Source organism: Vanessa atalanta, chromosome 10, assembly GCF_905147765.1.
Source record: "Vanessa atalanta chromosome 10, ilVanAtal1.2, whole genome shotgun sequence".
In the NCBI taxonomy this organism is placed as follows: domain Eukaryota; kingdom Metazoa; phylum Arthropoda; class Insecta; order Lepidoptera; family Nymphalidae; genus Vanessa; species Vanessa atalanta.
Genome location: NC_061880.1, coordinates 468,432 through 487,957, shown reverse-complemented (window position 1 = coordinate 487,957; position 19,526 = coordinate 468,432). Strand labels below are relative to the sequence as shown.

At 37.7% G+C, this 19,526-nt stretch overlaps 1 protein-coding gene across 1 annotated transcript; it reads right to left on the bottom strand.

The window, feature by feature from the left end:
- Positions 1-1,348: 1,348 nt before the first annotated feature.
- Positions 1,349-19,423, bottom strand: LOC125066873 (tyrosine-protein phosphatase non-receptor type 14). Its single transcript, XM_047675180.1, has 9 exons — positions 18,521-19,423; positions 17,550-17,716; positions 16,896-17,100; positions 7,152-7,297; positions 5,487-6,996; positions 4,138-4,362; positions 3,522-3,852; positions 3,244-3,389; positions 1,349-3,129 (listed from the first exon to the last, which is right to left on the bottom strand). Exons 1-9 carry the CDS (start codon positions 19,151-19,153, stop codon positions 3,001-3,003), a joined length of 3,492 nt encoding a protein of 1,163 aa, XP_047531136.1. The 5' UTR covers positions 19,154-19,423; the 3' UTR covers positions 1,349-3,000.
- Between the last annotated feature and the right edge of the window lie 103 nt (positions 19,424-19,526).

Here is a 19,526-nt window from a genome sequence, read left to right as displayed (position 1 = left end):
ATTAAAACTAGTAAAAATGTAAGTAATTTTATTAATTTCATAATTTATTGCTCTCAAACATATATTAGAAAATATGTACAGCCTAATTTAGTACAACTTGTATAAAAAAATAAACAAAAAAAGTACAAAAACAGTCAAACCAAGTATAATTTAAAATCTTCCAGATTTGAAGGCATTTCGTTTACACTTTGTACAAATTCATACTAAATGAACTGTAAATTAAAAAATATTATCGAATTCAGGACCATATATATATCTATATATGAGATAGTAAACTAAATTCATTAAGAAGAGTCGGGTCCTGGCAATAATTTTAATGTTTGTTTCTAAATGTATGTAATTTATTCAATTAAATTTTTTATATGGTAACATTTAATTATAATAATAAAGTATTTAGTTTATTATCTCTATATAAGGAATGGAATTATAACGCCAATTGTATTAAAATAAGAAATATATTATACTCAAATTCAATAGGAGCGGCTGTAACACAATTAGTTATTGTTTTAAACAATTATTTTATAAAATTCATATCATACATAATTTACATAAAACTTACATAAATGCTAAGAACAAAAGTTATTTTACAGAAAGTGTTGCCACTAAGCATAAAACATAGTTTTTTGTGCTTGTAACTTAGAGGTACGAAATTAAAACATGGAGCTGCCGTTTGGACTAGATAAAAAATACATCAATAAAAAATATGAACACATCACTTACGATAAAAACTAATGTAATAACTTCACTGTTTTATAAACCATTTATATAATAACAAGAGATAATTTATGGCGCGATTCGTCCGCCAGAGGCGCGGACGTGACTTTCTAAAAAAGTTACATTCAAAAAGAAAACGCTGAAATGTTTCCCTTAAATTCTGTCTGGTATTTGCGGAAATGGAGGCGTCAACTTAAACCTTTTTAAGTTAAGTTATCGTTATCTGACGTCCTAGTTAAATGCTAAGCAGACGCTGCACATCCTTTGACCATTTGTCCTGTCCGTGCATATAATATACGTAGTATTAAAAAAATTATTCTGTGATAATTCTCTAATATTTTGTTTATAATTCGTTTGAAAAACACCGGATTCGGATGTTAATAAATTAATATATAATACATATATATGTATATATATTTTAAATTTGACACATTAAAATACTGTATTACAATGCATATTATATATATTTGTTAATTAATTTATTTTATAATAAAGTGATATAAAATATAAAGGCACACAGTTAGTGATATGGTTCAGATAATTAGGATTTAATGTCCGTTTCAGACTAAACCAGTTTCTTTTTTGAAAGTCAAGAATAATTTTCATAATTAATTAAATATGTTTTTTTGACACAAAAATACTTTAAAATATTTTTAACAGTATGAAATAGACTTTGGACGTTTAAGAGAAACATCATATTTATAAATATAAGGCACACATCACGATACTTAATACTTTGATTATACAAACTACACGACAGTTCAAAAACAAACAACTACATTAAAATATACAACTCGATTAGTAAGTTTAAATACAAAAATATACAAAAAATAAAATAACTAGATGAAGGTGGAAGGCGAGCGTCAGTCGTTTATACAGATATCAGTGCAGTACATTTAATAATTATATAATTACCCGTGCCCATTAGGAAAACATTTATGGTGACTAATCTCTCTTGTAAATTTTTTTCTCATTACATTTTATTTTTATTCGCCGGTTCATTTCAGGTCATAGTATATTATTTTCCGGACACACATCTTCATTGAATAAGGGAAAATGAAATAAATTGATTTTTATTAATCAGTAATTAATATATCAATGCAATATAATTAATAATTCACACCAAAACAAGTTCAAATTAATCTTAATACAGAAATAATATTAGTAATGTTATTTATGAATCCACTTTCATAGTGATTTCAATAATTAAAAAGATAATATAATGTTTTTGCTAACCATACTAACCGAAATCTTTTCCGCCATTGATACAGGTTTCCATAATTGGCACGCGTTTTAACATTAAACTTTATTGTGCAAATAAAATAACGGTGGAGCTGTAATTTTGAGCAAAACCATAAGGAATAGTATTTTTTTTGTATTGTTATTTGTTTTTTCATTAATCATAAATTTAATTTTTTATTTTGAGCATAAATAATAAACTTATGGTCTACTGGTCTGTATCATTCGCCTGTAACGTAACACTCGCGATCTTGTTATGAGAAAGAAAAATATGAACCAAATCGTTTTGTCATCGTTCGTGTGAATTTGGCACCATGTTTTAAATTAAACAATGGTTCATCGGTTAGTTTATATTTATAGGTTAAATTTGGATAAGTCCACTTTAAGGGGAAAAAAATTATGGGTGAACTTTGTATGATTTTTTTCAGTACTAAGTCAGGCCGGATTCTCGTGTCAATATATATTATAATTTATGTAAAGGAAGGCTTTCACGCAGACTGATTTGTAAGGCCGGATATTAGACTAGTCTAATATCCGGCCGTTTACAGAATGTTCCTTGATCGAATGAACAATTTAACTTAGAAATGGTAAATATGATAAAAATACAGTACTATTTAAATAGATATTAAATTTTTCTGCTACGACGTCATTGCTAAAGATCTATAAAGAAACTATGATATTAATTATGGATTGTATTATGTCTAATCCACTTGAGTCGTTGAGTAGAATAGTGTTGTGCAGTGCATTGTACAGAAGAGATTAGCAAGTCACATAGAGTATGTAAGACGTCACGAAATCATTTTTTCATCTTTTCATCAAATTTCATCAAATTCACTCGAGCGGTTTGGCCGAGAATGCGCAACAAACAGACGGACAGACATCACTAAATGAATGTTACATTACAGGCAGGCCTCGGCACCATGTTCACATAAAAGTCTAAACTATTTCCGGTGTAAATAAAGTTCACGTAATACTTTATAAAGGCACTTCGTATCGATTTACTCGTAATAAGATCTAGTGTGTTTTGAGTCGTGACTCACGGTGCCCTCATATGAGGCGCGACCGTTTCAAGTACTGGAGCAGGATCTGGTGGAGGAACTTGTACTGGTGGACGTTCTCTATCAGGTTCGCTCTCTGCTGGTGGAGGAGGCCGATCGTTCGAGGAATGTCCAGTTCCTAAGGAATATTTTAACGTCAATAATCACAGATGATATTAACATTACGAATTAATTTATTTATTAGATGAGCCCGCAGCGTGGTCTTCGCGCCGGACGGCTGATGGCGGCGTACCTGGTTGGTGTCGAGCACGTGCAGCAGCAGGTGCGCGGCGAGCGCGGGCCCGGCGCGCGGCCCGCACAGCGCCAGCGGCGCCGCCGCCAGCGCGCCGCCCGCCGCCGCCTCCGCCTCGCCCAGGCCGTTCACCTCCGACAGGAAGTCTGCAGCACGAGGAGGGTCCGGTCGAGTTCAGGTTTTTTACGCGGTACTCTATATATTCACCGGCCGCCCGTCATCTAGACGGGAACGGGAACGGGAACGGGAACGGGAACGCGAACGCGAACGCGACTCACCCAGGAATCCCCCGAGGTCGGCAGGCGCGTGCGCGTGCGCCGGCCAGGCGCTGTAGTGCACGTGCCACAGCGTGCGCGTGCGGGTGGCGCGGCGCACGCGCACGCGCACGGAGCCGCCCCAGGGCGCGCGCGAGCAGCGGCCGCAGGACACCTGGAACTGGCCGTAGTCGGCGGGGCGGCCGTCGGCGGGCAGGTAGCGCGGCGGGTCGGCGGCCGCCAGCGCCAGCACGCGCGCGCCCACCTGCCACGCGCACTCCCACACGGCCGCCGCCTGCTCCGCGCCGCTCGCCTGCACCGTCACGTAGAACCGCTGCGAGCTGCCCACTGTCATCTGCCCGGAACGAGCGACGTTTGTGTAAACCGATCTCCTTCTTTACTCACACAGATACACACGGCAGAATTTCATGGGGCGCATGCATGTTAATGACGATGTTTTCGTTCCCTGCGTATCACGCGATACATATAAATTGAGATCATAAAAAAACATTTTGTCATGTAGGGATTTGAATTGGCGACTTTCGGTTCGAATCCGCGGGCTCTATCCTCCTTTATGACTGAATTAAGTCAATGATCAATGAACGTTTCATTGAGCGTAAATATCAAAGAGAACACTCACGGTGACATGGGAGGCGTTGATGTACCCGTGGGGATTGCTGGGCGTGGGCTGCAGCCGCACCCGGTTGTCCTCGTAGGGGATGTTGTCGACGCTGAACCCGTTGAGGGCGGCGTACTGCGGCAGCAGCGCGGTGCGGTACTCCGCGTCCCCCTCGCGCCCCTTGGGTATTTGCTCGAAGGCGAATGCGAGCTGCTCGTCCGACATTTTGCGTTCTAATAATTGGCACTGAAAGGGGGCGAGACAGACTGAGACACGAAGTTACCGACTCTTTGCAGTGTCAAATTATATGCAGCTCAGCAAAACAAATGAAAGGAAAACGAGCAGGAATTATTAATAGTCCGTTTATAATATACAATTCAATTAACAATAATTTTTACTATTACAAATGAAATATAAGAGACCACACGATCTGCTAAAAATATATTCAAGGTTGAAGGTAAAAATAGTTATTTAGCTTTTGGAGTTTCATCGTAAAAAGTGAGTTTTATCATAAAAAAAATGGGGTTAAACAAAAATTGTACATCTTGGAATTGTGAACATTAATTGTTCACGTGCATTCTTCTTAAGAGCCGTATTACATAGCTTTAGCAGCCTGTAAATTTTCCCACTGCTGGGCTAAAGGCCTCCTCTCCCTTTGAGGAGAATGTTTGGAGCATATTCCACCACGCTGCTCCAATGCGGGTTGGCGGAATACACATGTGGCAGAATTTCGTTGAAATTAGACATATGCAGTTTTCCTCACGATGTTTTCTTTCACCGCCGAGCACGAGATGAATTATAATTCATCTCGTGCTCGGCGGTAACACAAATTAAGTATCGGTTAAGATGCACGTTCAATGAAAATGTCACGGCATTTACTGGATGATACTCGAAGCTGCTGGTAACTGTAGGAACCAGTTATAAAAGCATAGAATCAAACATTTTAAAATTCAAATAAGTCCGAGATTTTGTATTAGTAAGATTTTGATGATAATAAAATTTTAAAAGAGTTTTTTATAGAGATGAATGGATTTCCGTTATATTTTTACTGCAACAATTATTGTTCAATAATGAATGTAAAGTGCGTCGGTGATTTGAATGCATGATTGGTATTTATGAATCACGAGGCGAGGTGCGATGTTTGTTGATAAACTACGCGCCAGGCGCGATAGCATTTATGTCATAAAAATAAGATACACCCGTCTAAAATATATTTATAATGCTTTTTTTGTGGGTTAATAAGTAATAACTCGAGGAATTAAAATATAAAAAACAAAATAGACAGCAAATTTTTGTGTATCAAATGACGTTTGTTTGATTTTTCTGTAAAATTATTCTTAATTCAAAGGAATACTAATTTAAAAACTCACCAAAGTTTCTTTGGTAATACTTGGAGGTAGAGGCTGGAACTTGGGGAGGCCGGTGGACCACCTGTGTTTGTTGGCCGGCTGGCCCGCCTTCGCGCGGTCCCTCCCGAGCGTCGCACTCTTCACTTCTACCGTCTTGTTCCCCCTCCCCATGAACATGCCCCACCGCCTTCTCTTCTTCTCCTTGGTGATGTTCGTCTTGCTGCCCTCCAGTTCGATGCTAGTGCTGTAGGTCGAGTTCACGATGGAACTCGATAGAGCACTGTCAGCCGACGTGTCTCCCGCCCGCATGTCGGGTACGCTTATCGACGTCACGTTGTCCACCGACTTGCTGATCGTATTGTTGTTGGACAGCTTGTGCGTCGACAGGCTCTGGTAGGGAGTCTCGTCGTAATCCTTGTCGTCTTTCAACGACACCCTCTCCAACTCGTGGGAAACGTTCTGCATCGAGTCCGTCTCGGGTATCGACCTGGTCGATAGTGTCGTCTCCCTGGGCACGCTCGATTCCCGGACGCCTTTTATGATCTGCGCGTTGACGTAGTGACTGTCGTTATCTATTCTAGTGACGTAGTGGGTCACGTTGATGTTGGGCGTGACGTTTCCGTTGTTGTTTATCGCGGGATGACTGCCGTTTCGCTCGTTGAGTCGAGCGATCTCGTCGGTGGTCGTCAGACTCTGAGCGCGCTCTCTCATCGTCAGCTTCCCGTGTTCGTTCTGCCAGGGTAATGGCACGTTTTCGTATATAGGCTCCTGAGCCTCGCTGTGTTTCATTTGCTGAGGCAGCACCAGGTGCCTCTGGTAGGATATTCGTCTCATCGGCATCGAGTACATTATGTTTCCTCTCTCGTCGTAGACCTTCTGTATGTTGTCCGATATGTGATGGGGATCGATAATGATATGAGGGTTAGGTTCCAGGACGGATGTGAGATTGTTGTAGGTACCGTGAGTAGCAGGGAGGATATTCGGCCGACCATAGTTGACTACGTTGTGGCCTGCGGGGTTGACGTATCCTAGGTATTGTCTATTTAAAGCTGTTCGCGTTGAAACTAGATCGGGACTAGATCCGGAGACATGGGAGTTGATGTAGCCCCTGTGATAATTCAGGGCCTGACTGGCTACGGCTAGATCTGGAGTCGAATTAGACGCTAGGCCGTTGGACGGGTATGGCGGTGGTGGCTTATATACATTCACATAGTGCATTGCATGATCGGTTTGTACGTTGGGGTTGACAGCCATGGGGTAGTTTCCCACAAACTTAAGGCCGTAAGCATAGTCGTCTGTGGCTGCAACCCCTTGGTTGACGGAAACCGTGTGTCTGGTGACATCAGGGTAGTGAACCCTGTGGATATCGGGGTGAGAGCCATACACCAAGGGCTGTGCATTTGTGTTTAGGAGTTGGGAATGTGCGTGATGATTCTGATATCGAAGTTGGGCTTCTGCTCTTTGTTGCTGATATTTTTGTTGGATTGCAGTTTCATAATCAGGTGCTGGGCGATAGGATGGAAGAAGTGCTCTGCAAAGAAAAATATAATTCATTAAACTTTAAAATATACTTGCGCTCACATCACATCGCTCAGTTCCCGATAAATTAATGTCGTGTACAACTTTCTCTAATCTTACAAACTTTTAGCGCTTTTAAAAAGCAATTCCATTTAATTTAAAAATTACCTGTTTCTGGGCTGCGGACGATGATCTGCCAGTTCCAGGCAGGAGGTTGAATGTGCTCGATGAGCCGCTGTTAGAGGCTCCAAGCGAGACGTGCTGCCTACCTCTCGAACGTCCAGCTCTTCGCGGCTTTCTGATAGACCATGCTCCTAGGACAATGAAACTCGTTATACAATGTCTTCCTGATATAAATTTGATCATAGCTGCTATTTTAACAGAGACTAATTAAATAAGCAAGAGTTATTATAATAAACAAATCCAGACATTTCGTCAATTTCCACCATTCTTCCTCAAAAAGTAGATGTGTACAACTACTTCTAGCGAAGGCGAAATTATTATCGGCGTTCATTAGCATAAGTGAGTGACGCTCGTGCTTATAATAAGTACTTGTGTGCGTGAGGCGATTTTTTTTATGATATCGGTAGGCCGACAAGCAAATAGGTCACTTGATGGTAAGTGGTGACTACCGCCCATAGACAACGACGTTGTAAGAAATATTAACCATTCCTTACATCACCAATGCGCCACCAACCTCGGGAACTAAGATGTTATGTCCCTTGTGCCTGTAGTTACACTGGCTTACTCAATTTTCAAACCGGAACACGATATGTTTGGCGATAGAATATCTGATGAGTGGGTGGTACCTATCCAGACGGACTTGCACAAAGATCTACCACCAAGTAAAGATATTAAGATAAGTAAAGAAAGCAAAAAAAATAATACAAATTAGATTTTTATTGTTATGTGTATTACTCAAAACTACCGCGGTGTATGCTACCCGCTAAATACATTCGAGTTATAAACGCGATCATACCTCCTTATTAATTTTCCTGACAACGTCGTCGTAATAAAGCAATGAATGATCGCGTTCGGAACCTTATACAACAATTGAAAGCGTAGACAACTAGCAGTTATTAATTAAATTAATTATATGATAAAAATACATTGGTGTCAAACCGTTATGTTTTTTTAATATACAATAATATTACATTAGCAGCATGTAAATTTCCCACTGCTGGACTAAGACCTCCTCTGCCTTTGAGGAGAAGGTTTGGAACATATTCTACCACGCTGCTCCAATGCGGGTTGGTGGAATACACATGTGGCACAATTTCGTTGAAATATAACACATGCTGGTTTTTGCCTGGGTTCGAAACCAAAATCATCGGTTAAGATGCACGCGTTCTAACCACTTCGCCATCTAGGCTCTCACAATAATATTATAAAGATAAAAATTTGTTTGTTTGTATGTATCTAAAATTTTGTCACTAGTAGTAAGCTACATGATTCCCAAATGCTTTGGGATATGAATTGTTTTTATATCATATCATATTTGACGCCCTCCGTGGTCGAGTAGGGTGTACACTAGTTTTCATCGGTTCGTCACTCCGCGGTCCCGGGTTCGATTCCCGGCCGAATCGATGTAGAAAAAGTTCATTAGTTTTCTATGTTGTCTTGGGTCTGGGTGTTTGTGGTACCGTCGTTACTTCTGATTTTCCATAACACAAGTGCTTTAGCTACTTACCTGGGATCAGAGTAATGTATTTCATGGTGTCCAATGTTGTTTGTTGTTTGTTGTGTGTGTTTAATAAATAATCACGACTTCACCATTGAAATAAGTACTTTACAAAACGTGTAAAACGACTGCGATTCAATGCCATCAGTGCATCAACAATCACAGGAGCAGAGGGGCCTTTACAGAGGCCTAGCTCTGGTGAAAAGATAACATAAGGGGTTCTTTACATTAGCATATTATAAATGCGTGCACAGCCACGGGCTAGAGTAAGTAACAGTTGTTAAAAGGAATCTCTCAAGGTTTATCACACTCGTAATACCGAGATACGACTACCACTATTGAGTTTGACGAACTGCAGATTAATCAACACGCTATTCATGCCGTTTACAAATACTAGCATGTTCGAACGATAATTTAAATTTTCATCGTGCCTTCCTCATTTAGCGATAAAGTCGTTTTTTATATAAAACTATGCGGCGAATAGAACCGCCGATGTTATCTGATTAAGCATGCGATACACGACACACCTCCGACTGATGATTTCATTAAAGTGTACTATCTATTTGTTTAATGATTTACGTTTTCATCAACGGTTCTAACAACGATAAATGGCCCCGATAAATGCCCCTTTCATAATTAATAAATATGTATTTACAGCATTGAATCATTGTAGTTGATGTCATTTTGGGAATGAAACGAATAATTTCGTGTGTGTATATATGTATTTGGTCATAGGGTGCATTTGGGCAGTTGGCTCATCTGATGGAAGATGACTATCACCGCTCATGTACATCTGCCATTCTAGAAGGCTTGTCGCGTGCACTGCAGGTGCGTTGTCGACCTTTAGGATATGAGCATACACTTTGTGTCAGTATTGAGTTAATACCTCTAAAAAAAAGTATTTTTTATTCCAAACCGATTCTAGATTAACAGCTTTCAATGACCGTAATGCTTATATTAGTACATATTTGAGGTAACATATTATAGATATATAACACATAATTTCCGCGGCTTCACCTGCGTTCGAAAGGTATGGAGGGTTTGGGGTCGTGCATAGTGCAGGGTTAAGATACCTTGTAACCTTTTACAAACAAATTGACTTTCGTATTTATGATATTAGTAAGGACTTAATAATGTTTATAATATTTATTGATGATGGTTATAGGCTACATAGCTTTACGCCACGAACCAAACTAGTGCAGCAGTAATCATAAAACTCAACCGATAATGCGAGCTATACGTGTACAGTACGACACAACTCGGATGTAGCATCGGCAAAATTCGTACAACCGATCACATCCGAAATAAGTGACTTCGAAATCATCGATATTTATTTATTTGCTACGCCAAAATGACCTTTACGCAAACTTAATAATTTGTAATGTCGTATAACCGAATACATTCACCAAATTGACGATAGATTGTTTGTTTTTTTTAAATTAAATTGTGTGCACCATATTTAACTAAGTAATTTAACTTGAGTATGACACGGGCCTATTAATATAATTATAGTGGTTGAATCGAGGCACGAATGCTATACGAGGAAATAATTCAACTAAATAATAATTAGCTAACTATGTCGTTCTAATCATCAATATAATTTCAACCGCAATTAATTTTATCCATAGTCTATTCCAACTATAAGAGGAGTTAATAAATAAACAAGTTTGACCTTGAATTGGCGCGATATTATTGGTCGAGATCTTATGGATTTTGAAAAAAATGCCATTCCACATTCAAATGTGATGGTCAAAGGTCGTTATCTGAAATTTGGGTGTTAAATTGAAGTAAATATAGTGATGTTAGTGCTGTAAAGCACATGGAATGTATAAGTCTGCAAATGCACTTGGTGGTAGAGCTTTGTGCAAGCCCGTCTGGGTAGGTACCACCCCCTCATCAGATTTTCTACCGCCAAATAACAGTACTCTGTATTATTGTGTTCCGGTTAGGAGAAATGAGCCAGTGTAATCACAGGCACAAGGGAAATAACATCTTAGTTCCTAAGGTTGGTGGCGCATAGGTGATGTAAGGAATGGTTAATATTTCTTACAGCGCTTTTGTCAATGGACGGTGGTGACCACTTATCATCAGGTGGCCCATCAGCTCGTCCGCCAACCAATACCATAAAAAAGAAGTTTAAGGTTCGTTTATCTTTAATCCTACTTCGATCAGAATAGGCTGAAGGTACAGTATATCGTTAATACTAATCATTTTACACCATAATTATTCTAAAGGCGGAACTTTAGTTAGTTATGTTTGAGCGATATCGCCTTGTTTGATCAAATATTTAGTTTATTCTCAAATAAAACACGTCATACATACACGGACTGAACTGAAAATGACTCAAATGTATAAAAATATTATCTACGCAGTGGACAAAAACACGTATTTGCTATTAATTTTCTGTGTTATTTAAAAAATGAATGCTCATGAAGCAAGAGCGATGCGAACACGCCAAGCGAAGTACCGCCATCACTTTGTAACATCCATGAAATTTAGTTTTTTAATATCTAACACTGGTCGATACATACTAGGTAACTGAGAAAAGTATGTGTATATAATTATATTTTATTTATTTATTTATTATTTATTTATATAATACATTACAAATTCCTTTTACGGTGTTACAAAATCCCTGTCGGGTTTACATTAGCAGACTGTAAATTTCCCACTGTTGGGCTAAGGCCCTTTGAGGAGAAGGATTGGAGCATATTCCACCACGCTGCTCCAATGCGGGTTGCTGGAATACACATGTGGCAGAATTTCGTTGAAATTAGACACATGCAGATTTCCTGACGATGTTTTCCTTCACCGCCGAGCGCGAGATGAATAATAAACACAAATTAAGCACATGAAAATTCAGTGGTGCCTGCCTGGTTTTGAACCCGAAATCATCGGTTAAGATGCATGTGTTCTGACCACTGGGCCATCTCGGCTAATTACATATTTTTTAAACTAAATAGATGGACTGACCAATGAGACACCTAATGGTTAGCGGTCGCCATCGTCCATAGACAATGGCGCTGTAAGAAATATTAACCAACCCTTTCAACTTCGATGCACCATCGATCTTGCGAACTAAGATGTTATTTTAGAGGCACAAGGCCAATAGTGACACTAATTTACTCGCCCTGCAAATAATTAACCACAAATAAAATCCTAAGAATTGCTGTCAATATGTGATAATAGGGTACCTACCCAGACGGGCTTCAGATAGATCTAGTATTTTTTTACTGTTTAATACTCGATAATTACTAGGTAATTCAAACGGTCTTTCAATCTCAAATAAAGCATTCATTTTTATACACATATATCACTTGAAAAGGAAGAAAAGCTGAAGCGAAAAATATGGACCTTTTGGGAAATCATATTTAAAATAAAAACTTTAGAGCACATTTTTGTAAAATACCGTTTTGGCGCTTAAGATTTTCTTCCTTTCCGACGATATAGATATATTATATTTAATGATACATGAATAAATAAATGTAGGATAATTTCATAACGGGAATAAGGAGCGTACAGGCAAATAGTCATACGTCACAGACACGAAAGGAACGCATGTCGCTTATTGTCGTATTGGAGATGCCACGGTTTCGACGCCCGGTGTGAAGACTTCATTGTTATTGAACTTTTCACACGACATTGTTAGAGGTAGCATTTTTAATTGATCCTCATTTGCTTCAGTATCCAGACCTGAACTGCTTGTCAGTTGCCAATGCGAGAGTTCGATCGTGACCTCGTGAGATTTGGTCACAATTTTATATTTTACTACGAGGGTGAATTGGAATTTAAGTATTGCACAAAACTCGCTACCCTCATTGGAATTCAACGTCAGAGCGGGACGCCACATGCTAGGTGCTTTGTCACACTCACCAACGCCAGTGTTTAAACAATATGGATTGATAATATACAGCAAAAACACGTTATATAAAAATGTAGTATATTACAATATAACACTCATTATATATATTCTACCGACAAGACGTATCACTTATTATCGTTGTGCTCCCGCTTGAAGCGTGAGTAAGCCAGTAGAGCAAGTAAGTAAGAGTTAGTCCTCTTGGTTAATGGCACGAAATGATTAAAATTGTTACGGCGCCAATGTCAGTGGTAACCGTTTACCATCAGATAGTTTATTTGCTCGTCCGCTTCCCAATATTCACTCTCAAGTCAAAATCTGAAGAAAAGACCATTCCACGCGTTTTATGAAGACCAACCGACTTCACTTTACTCATGAGTCCATGGGAGCGTAACACTGCTAACACCTAAGCACTTTATTTCGACTCAAGATTCAAACTATCTTCACATACAGCCATAAATTCTTACTACTTGTTATTAATAATGATATAATTTGGCGAATTATGAGCGAGGTTCGAGATTCCTGATCAGCGAGCTCAGTATTTGGAGCTTATCTTAACCCTACAATGCATGATTTTTTTAAATCGTGTCAAATAAATATATATTTGGTTTTATAGAGTGTCCAGACATGATAAATAATAAAAATAACAACTAAAATTCATTGATTTTGTAGATATTTATTTTTTCAATTCTGTTCCATATGTGGTACAGTATGCAATGTAGGGTTAATACAGCCGTGTGCGAGTCGCGTATGTTATATACAATGATCAATTAACTTGCTTAAAGCCGATTCATATCAACAATTAACAATAAATTAGAAACTGCCATGATTAATTTAGAGAAAAACTTGTCGAGTTTCTTTTAGCGGTAATTCTCAGCTTCAAGATTTCTTTGTTCCAACTCACTGATTGTTTTTTAACAATTAATTTTATAATTAGCTTTACTTGTGTTGATATAATCTGTTTATATGTAATATGATCATGACCGATGACGACCACGGTGATCATACGCTAGCGACGACTGTGCATTATCGAGCAAAAGTGTGTGCGGAAACATTTGTTCACTCTCTAATCCCTTACGTCCAAAATCCGACGAGTTTACATATTCAAAAAATACACCCAAAATCTTTTTAATGGTTAGACGCGTGGTTTGAACTCTGGACCTCAGGATATACGGCCTTCTATGTCACTAGACCATTGAGGCATTTATGTATGTTCAAATCTAGGAAGTCCATTTTAACCAATATCTAATGACGATTCTGGTGATTAAAACCATCTTTAGGAAACCTGCATCTGATAAAAATCTTCCTGACGATAGAATAACCTCAAAACATTTTTTAGAAGAATTTTTGAAATTTTTATCCGATATGAGATTCTTCTAAAAAAAAGAGACCAGCCGTGTGTACGTGTCACTTAACTAAATGATACCATACTAAATATCGTTATAAAAATGAGTTTAACCAGTAACCTTGACGAGTCCTAAACTACGGCAAAAGGGATAATGACAATATTAATGACAACATATCAAATTTACTGTTCGTTAAATCGAAATCAAAATTCCAATCAGTATTCTCGCTATCGCTGCGGAACCGGGTCAAGGGTGCTTTGATTTGAAGCCATTCTATTTCTTACTGGGCTTCCTAAAATTAGATCATCGAATTAATTTCTGTGAATTAAATGTTTAAACCTGATATCATAAGTGTGCCGTACATTGTCTCCGACTAGAAATATATATATTTTTTTAAAAAGGTAATATGTACCTATATTAAGCCACCACCACCACCACCACGCTTATCTATCGAGGTTAGTATTTCTATATCTTGGACGCAATACATATGAAAGATTACTTCTCAATTCCAAGTGGTACTTGGGTTCTGATCTCGTAATCTACTGTTTCTCATGTTCCAGCTACTGGAACATGAGAATCTTACTGGAACTGCTACTATTTGTTAATTCGTTTGGAAAGTTAAAGCAATTACATAGTTTTAAGCTTCAATATAAGATATAGCTTATTTAAGATATATGGAAAATAATTATCCGATTACTCGTTAAATCCTTACTTAATATTTTGTATGAGAAAGTGAGTTCGTTTTGTTACGCTTTTACGTCTTAACTACTCGACCGATCATTATTAAATTTTTTATACATAGTACGATATTTTAGACGCTACTGCGTTTTTGGCAAAAGCATATTCAAAATGGCGCCTAAATAACAAACTTCAGAGACTTTAGCCGAAAGTAGATTTCTTGCGTAAAAAATAATATTATAGTATCCAAGAGTACTTAACAGCCGACATATGGTAACATGCCCTAAAGAACAGTAATAGTTATCAAAGAGTTTTTAATTATTTTATTTATAAGTTTGATGATTGCTCTCAGTATATTTTAATGCTATTATAATTAATTTGTTGCTTTATTATTAATAATATTATAATTTATTTTAAGAAATTAAAATTGAAAGCCATACTTATGTACCTACAATAAATAAAAAAATATGTCGAGGATACGACGACCTAACAGAGGACCTAGAAGAGAGGAATCTAGATTGATATACATTCGTCAAAAACATAATCAAATCAGCGCAATCCAGATATTGTCTCATTTAAATATCATAAATATTAATTATATAAAATCGTTCGGCGCTCAGGCCGCACTCGGCAGTCAGCACTCCGTCACTTGACCGTAACGGCCGCTGGGAACGGCTAATTAATATGGCACGTTCGCAGAAGTTTTCACATTTGATTCATATATCACACGTATATGATTATTACGTTGACTTCCAGGCGCGATATATTATATAAATATAATTGTATTGAACTGACATAACTTTTTATTTTAAATACTAACTAGAATCTACATTCCGGTGGCAGCTCCCCTGAATATAGTTCGGTAAAATGATGATTCAAAGGTGCTTGTAAAAGCTTACACGGATAAAGTATATTTTATGAATAATTATGTTTCTCGATCAATTATTAGTAGACTTTACTTTTCAACATGGATGGATCTTTACCAGGAAAGTACGTTGTTGGTCTAGCAGTGATAAATCAAAATGTACTATATTAAAGTAGGATCTAGCGAGCACTTTTGAAAAGAAATTATAATTTAATTTATATGTACCACCGGTGTAGTGAGAAGAACCGGCAAGAAATTCAGTAGTTATTATTTTCCGAAAATAAGTTACTTAGATTGTTAAATATGTACAATAATTAAATGATTACTTACGAAACCGCATTGAAATCAACGAATACTAGCTCCACCCTTTCTTATCATCAACATACGCTTCATGAATCAAGTTCTTAACATATATTTTTTATGGCATGTGTTGGCGGAGGAGCATAATAAGATAAGAAATATTAACCATTCCTTACATCGCCAAGGCACCAGCAACATTGGGAACTAAGACGTTATGTCCCTTTTGTCTGTAGTTACACTGGCTCACTCACCCTTCAAACCGGAACACAACAATACTGAGTACTGCTGTTTGGCGGTAGAATATCTGATGAGTGGGCGTGACCTACCCACATGGGCTTGCCCAAAGCCCTACCAGCAAGTAAAACATATTATTTAAATTTATTAATTGGCAACGCATAAAAGTATTCGAGGAATTTTATTATTGAAGCGAACACCTTGCCTAAAGAAGCACATAAAACCACAGTTTTCAGGAATCTAGGTTTAAATATCCAGGTAAAGTATGGTAGTATTTATTGCTTCACGTGGTTAAAACCAAACATGGTTGAAACCCTGTAGCGTGATATATAACGCCAATGAAAATGAAAAAGGGCACAAGCGCTAAAACGCACTTTTTTCCATGGCATCGATCGACGAACTGCCACCTGATGGTAACCAGTCACCACTGCTCATTGCCAACTATCCAATTTTTATTACAAGATTTGCTTACGGATAGTAAAGATATTTTATTAGACACACATTTTTATAGAAGCATTGGTAATTCTTATCTTAATACACCTACATAGAATTCTGAACCTTCTGAACTGGTTACACCAATGGTAGCTTCGGAATAACGCCTCGTAGCAATTACCCTATCATTAAACCAAACGAAGCGTTTCTTGAATATTACAAATGGATATTTTTTAATAATATTCCGCATAACATTGTTATAGACAGAAACTGACTCCCAATTTTTTCAATGTTAAACCGTTGAAATTTATTGCGAGTTTATGTAAATGGGCGGAAATATTCCGAGACCCGTTATTGTATCAATAAAACATATTCGTATTCTTTCTATTTATTATGCATTCGTCCTCAAAGCCGCGTGCTATCACGAAATTCTTAATTGTTTTAACCGAACGATGTTTATTTAATGAATTGATGATCTTTAAATAAAATAAAAACTTTTTCGTCTATAGTAACTTACTTGGAACTTCGGCCGATGTTCATCGATTGAAACGCTGAGAGCTTCCTGGTGCTTCATATAGAAGGTGTGCTGATGGACGCACATCCGCCACACGTACTTCCCATCTTCAGGGCTCGGTAGCGTGAAGGTCACAGATTCTCCTTGCTTCTGACATTCGATGCTGAAGGTGCGCTTGTGATTGATCACATTTGTGATGTCCATCCACCTGGCATAAAATATTTCTAACAGTTCTATGATAATGACGAATGATGAACGAGGAATTATGTTTTAAGCTTTTCACACTATTGTCCAAAAGGGGTGGAATGTTTTCATGGAACATGTAGGTATGTCTGTGGGTTTATTTATTCCACCATACCTTTTAAATGCCTGAGCTGATTGTAGTTGTGGTATTTTAAAAACCTTACATCACCCTGAGTGACACTGGCTATAAATTAATTAATTTGATGACTCAGGGCAGCTGCAGTGCTGTTTTTTAAATTTTTAAAGTAAACATTTTTTAATCTAACCTTCTTTGGCTACATTTAAAAAATATTAAACTCATATAACTCTTAATTTCTCGTATCTCAACGACATTACTCTTTGAGCATTTTTTTCTGTTAAGTTGAACTCAACTACACCTCACTAATTCTGCACCTACTGGCCATATAAACTTACCTGTAAAAGTGAGGCGTGTCACTTGTATCAGTCAGTACTCTGATACCAGTGAGCGAGATAGCAATAGTAACTTCGCTCTGGTCCCGTTTATCTCGCGCCATGAACATCTCCTGCCCGTAGCCGCGTAACTGCTGACATGTCATGATGAAACCTTCTTCGGCTTGAGCCTATTTGAAAGAATGTTTACAAATATGTATTACAGATGTCTACAACAATGAGTAATGCTTTATCTATATATATTTGTATGTAAATAAGAATCGGCATGCGATTCAGTAGTTACTCTTTTTTTTCGAAATTTTTATAACAAATGTCAATCAAGTACAATTGAACTTGTATAATATTCTGCCTGAAAGTCAACAAGTACTAACTCCATGGTTTTGTACCATATATTTTATCTTGATCAGCTAATAACCAGTCAAAACACCACATAAAAAGAGCATGAACTGTTAAATTGTTTCCTAAACTTAATTAATCCTCATTAATCGTCATATTAAAGTATTATCTTGAGGATACAAGTCAATGATTATGTAAAGTTTGTTTCCAACGCAAAAGATACAAATATTTATGAATATGATAATCTCACTGTTTATCTGTAATGTGTATTTCTTTAAGTATTTAAATGCAATTATAAAACATCAGTAGCTAGGGAATTACACATTTAGTTTTAATAACTTTTGGATAACTGTACATAAATTGATAATATCAAAATTAAAATGTTCTACAATGTACTTTCTGTTTTCATAAAGACACTCATACAGACTTATAGCTCTAGCTATAAGATTAGAAGATATATGAAATAGATTTACGATTGGAATGTGTCTCTGTAATTAAAACAAAATTAAACTTTCTATATAATTAGTTATATAATAATTTGGTGTTAATAGGTACATATATTATATTTTTTTTCTAAACTTATTACTACTAATTTAGAATAAAGAATTATTTTTGAATGAAATGTTTGTATCGCTGACCTGTGACATGTTGTGTAAAGACATGTGATGTTGAATCACAGCAGCAGTGAGCCACTCCAGCCTCCCGGTTTCCGCCAGTGTACTGCCATCAATTATTTGACCTCCATCCAGCATTTGTTTTGGAAATGTTAGCAGATTTTTTAAGTACTCTACGGTGTGACGTTCCCTGTCGTGATTGCCATATTCAGCCTGTCGGCTGTACGACGCGAGCACCACTGCTTGTTGACAATCACAGATAATACGACCCTCGACTAAGTCATTTTTTAACTGAAGAAAGTAGTGGTAACGGGTAACTTCATCCGTGATCAAACTCGTGCCAGATATCACGTAATACATAACACGCAGATATAGCTGGTGGGATGAAGCGAACTTGTCCAATTGGAGCTTCAACGGTCGATCCAACTGCACCCATCGCGGTTGTTGACTTCGGTTTATATATCGGAGACCGAAGAACTCTGGCTGGTTTATAGCCTGTCGCTGACACACGTTGTCGAGACACTCCTGCCCCGTGCTGTCCACAGACAACGTGCAGTCTGCGACACCGCCGTCCAACAGCTCGACGCTTATTACAAAAAGACTCTTCGATGCAACATTGTACTGCCGCGTCTTTTTCAACTTCAGCTTGAAAGGCATCTTCCAACTTTACCCGGCCCCAATTCGCAATAACATCACGAAACAAACGTTACGTTATACATTTATGGCACAAGAATGTAGGAAACGATGCATCCGTTACGCGCGCCACATACTTATGCGGTTCCGATTTAAAATTTCAGTTTATCAACTAAACTAGTATATTTCTAAAAACTATTCTGGCAGTGCGACGCGGTGTGGATTTCAGTGGAAAGCGATAAAATATGCCAAGTAAACACATCACAAAACGACATACCAAAATCACAATATTGCGGCCATCATAAATGACAGCTGACATTTGACGACTATTCGTGTTGCTATATATAAATGAGGAGTACACATTATTTATGTGATTCAAAAAGTACTTTGCTGTTTG

Excerpts from the sequence above, each read along its gene's own strand:
- LOC125066873 (XM_047675180.1), bottom strand. The coding sequence starts at position 19,153 with ATGCCTTTCAAGCTGAAGTTGAAAAAGACGCGGCAGTACAATGTTGCA. Across the intron at positions 17,717-18,520 it reads CTTTACACAACATGTCACAG|GCTCAAGCCGAAGAAGGTTT; the intron begins GTCAGCGATACA and ends TCTTTCAAATAG. Across the intron at positions 4,363-5,486 it reads GTATTACCAAAGAAACTTTG|TGCCAATTATTAGAACGCAA; the intron begins GTGAGTTTTTAA and ends GCCCCCTTTCAG.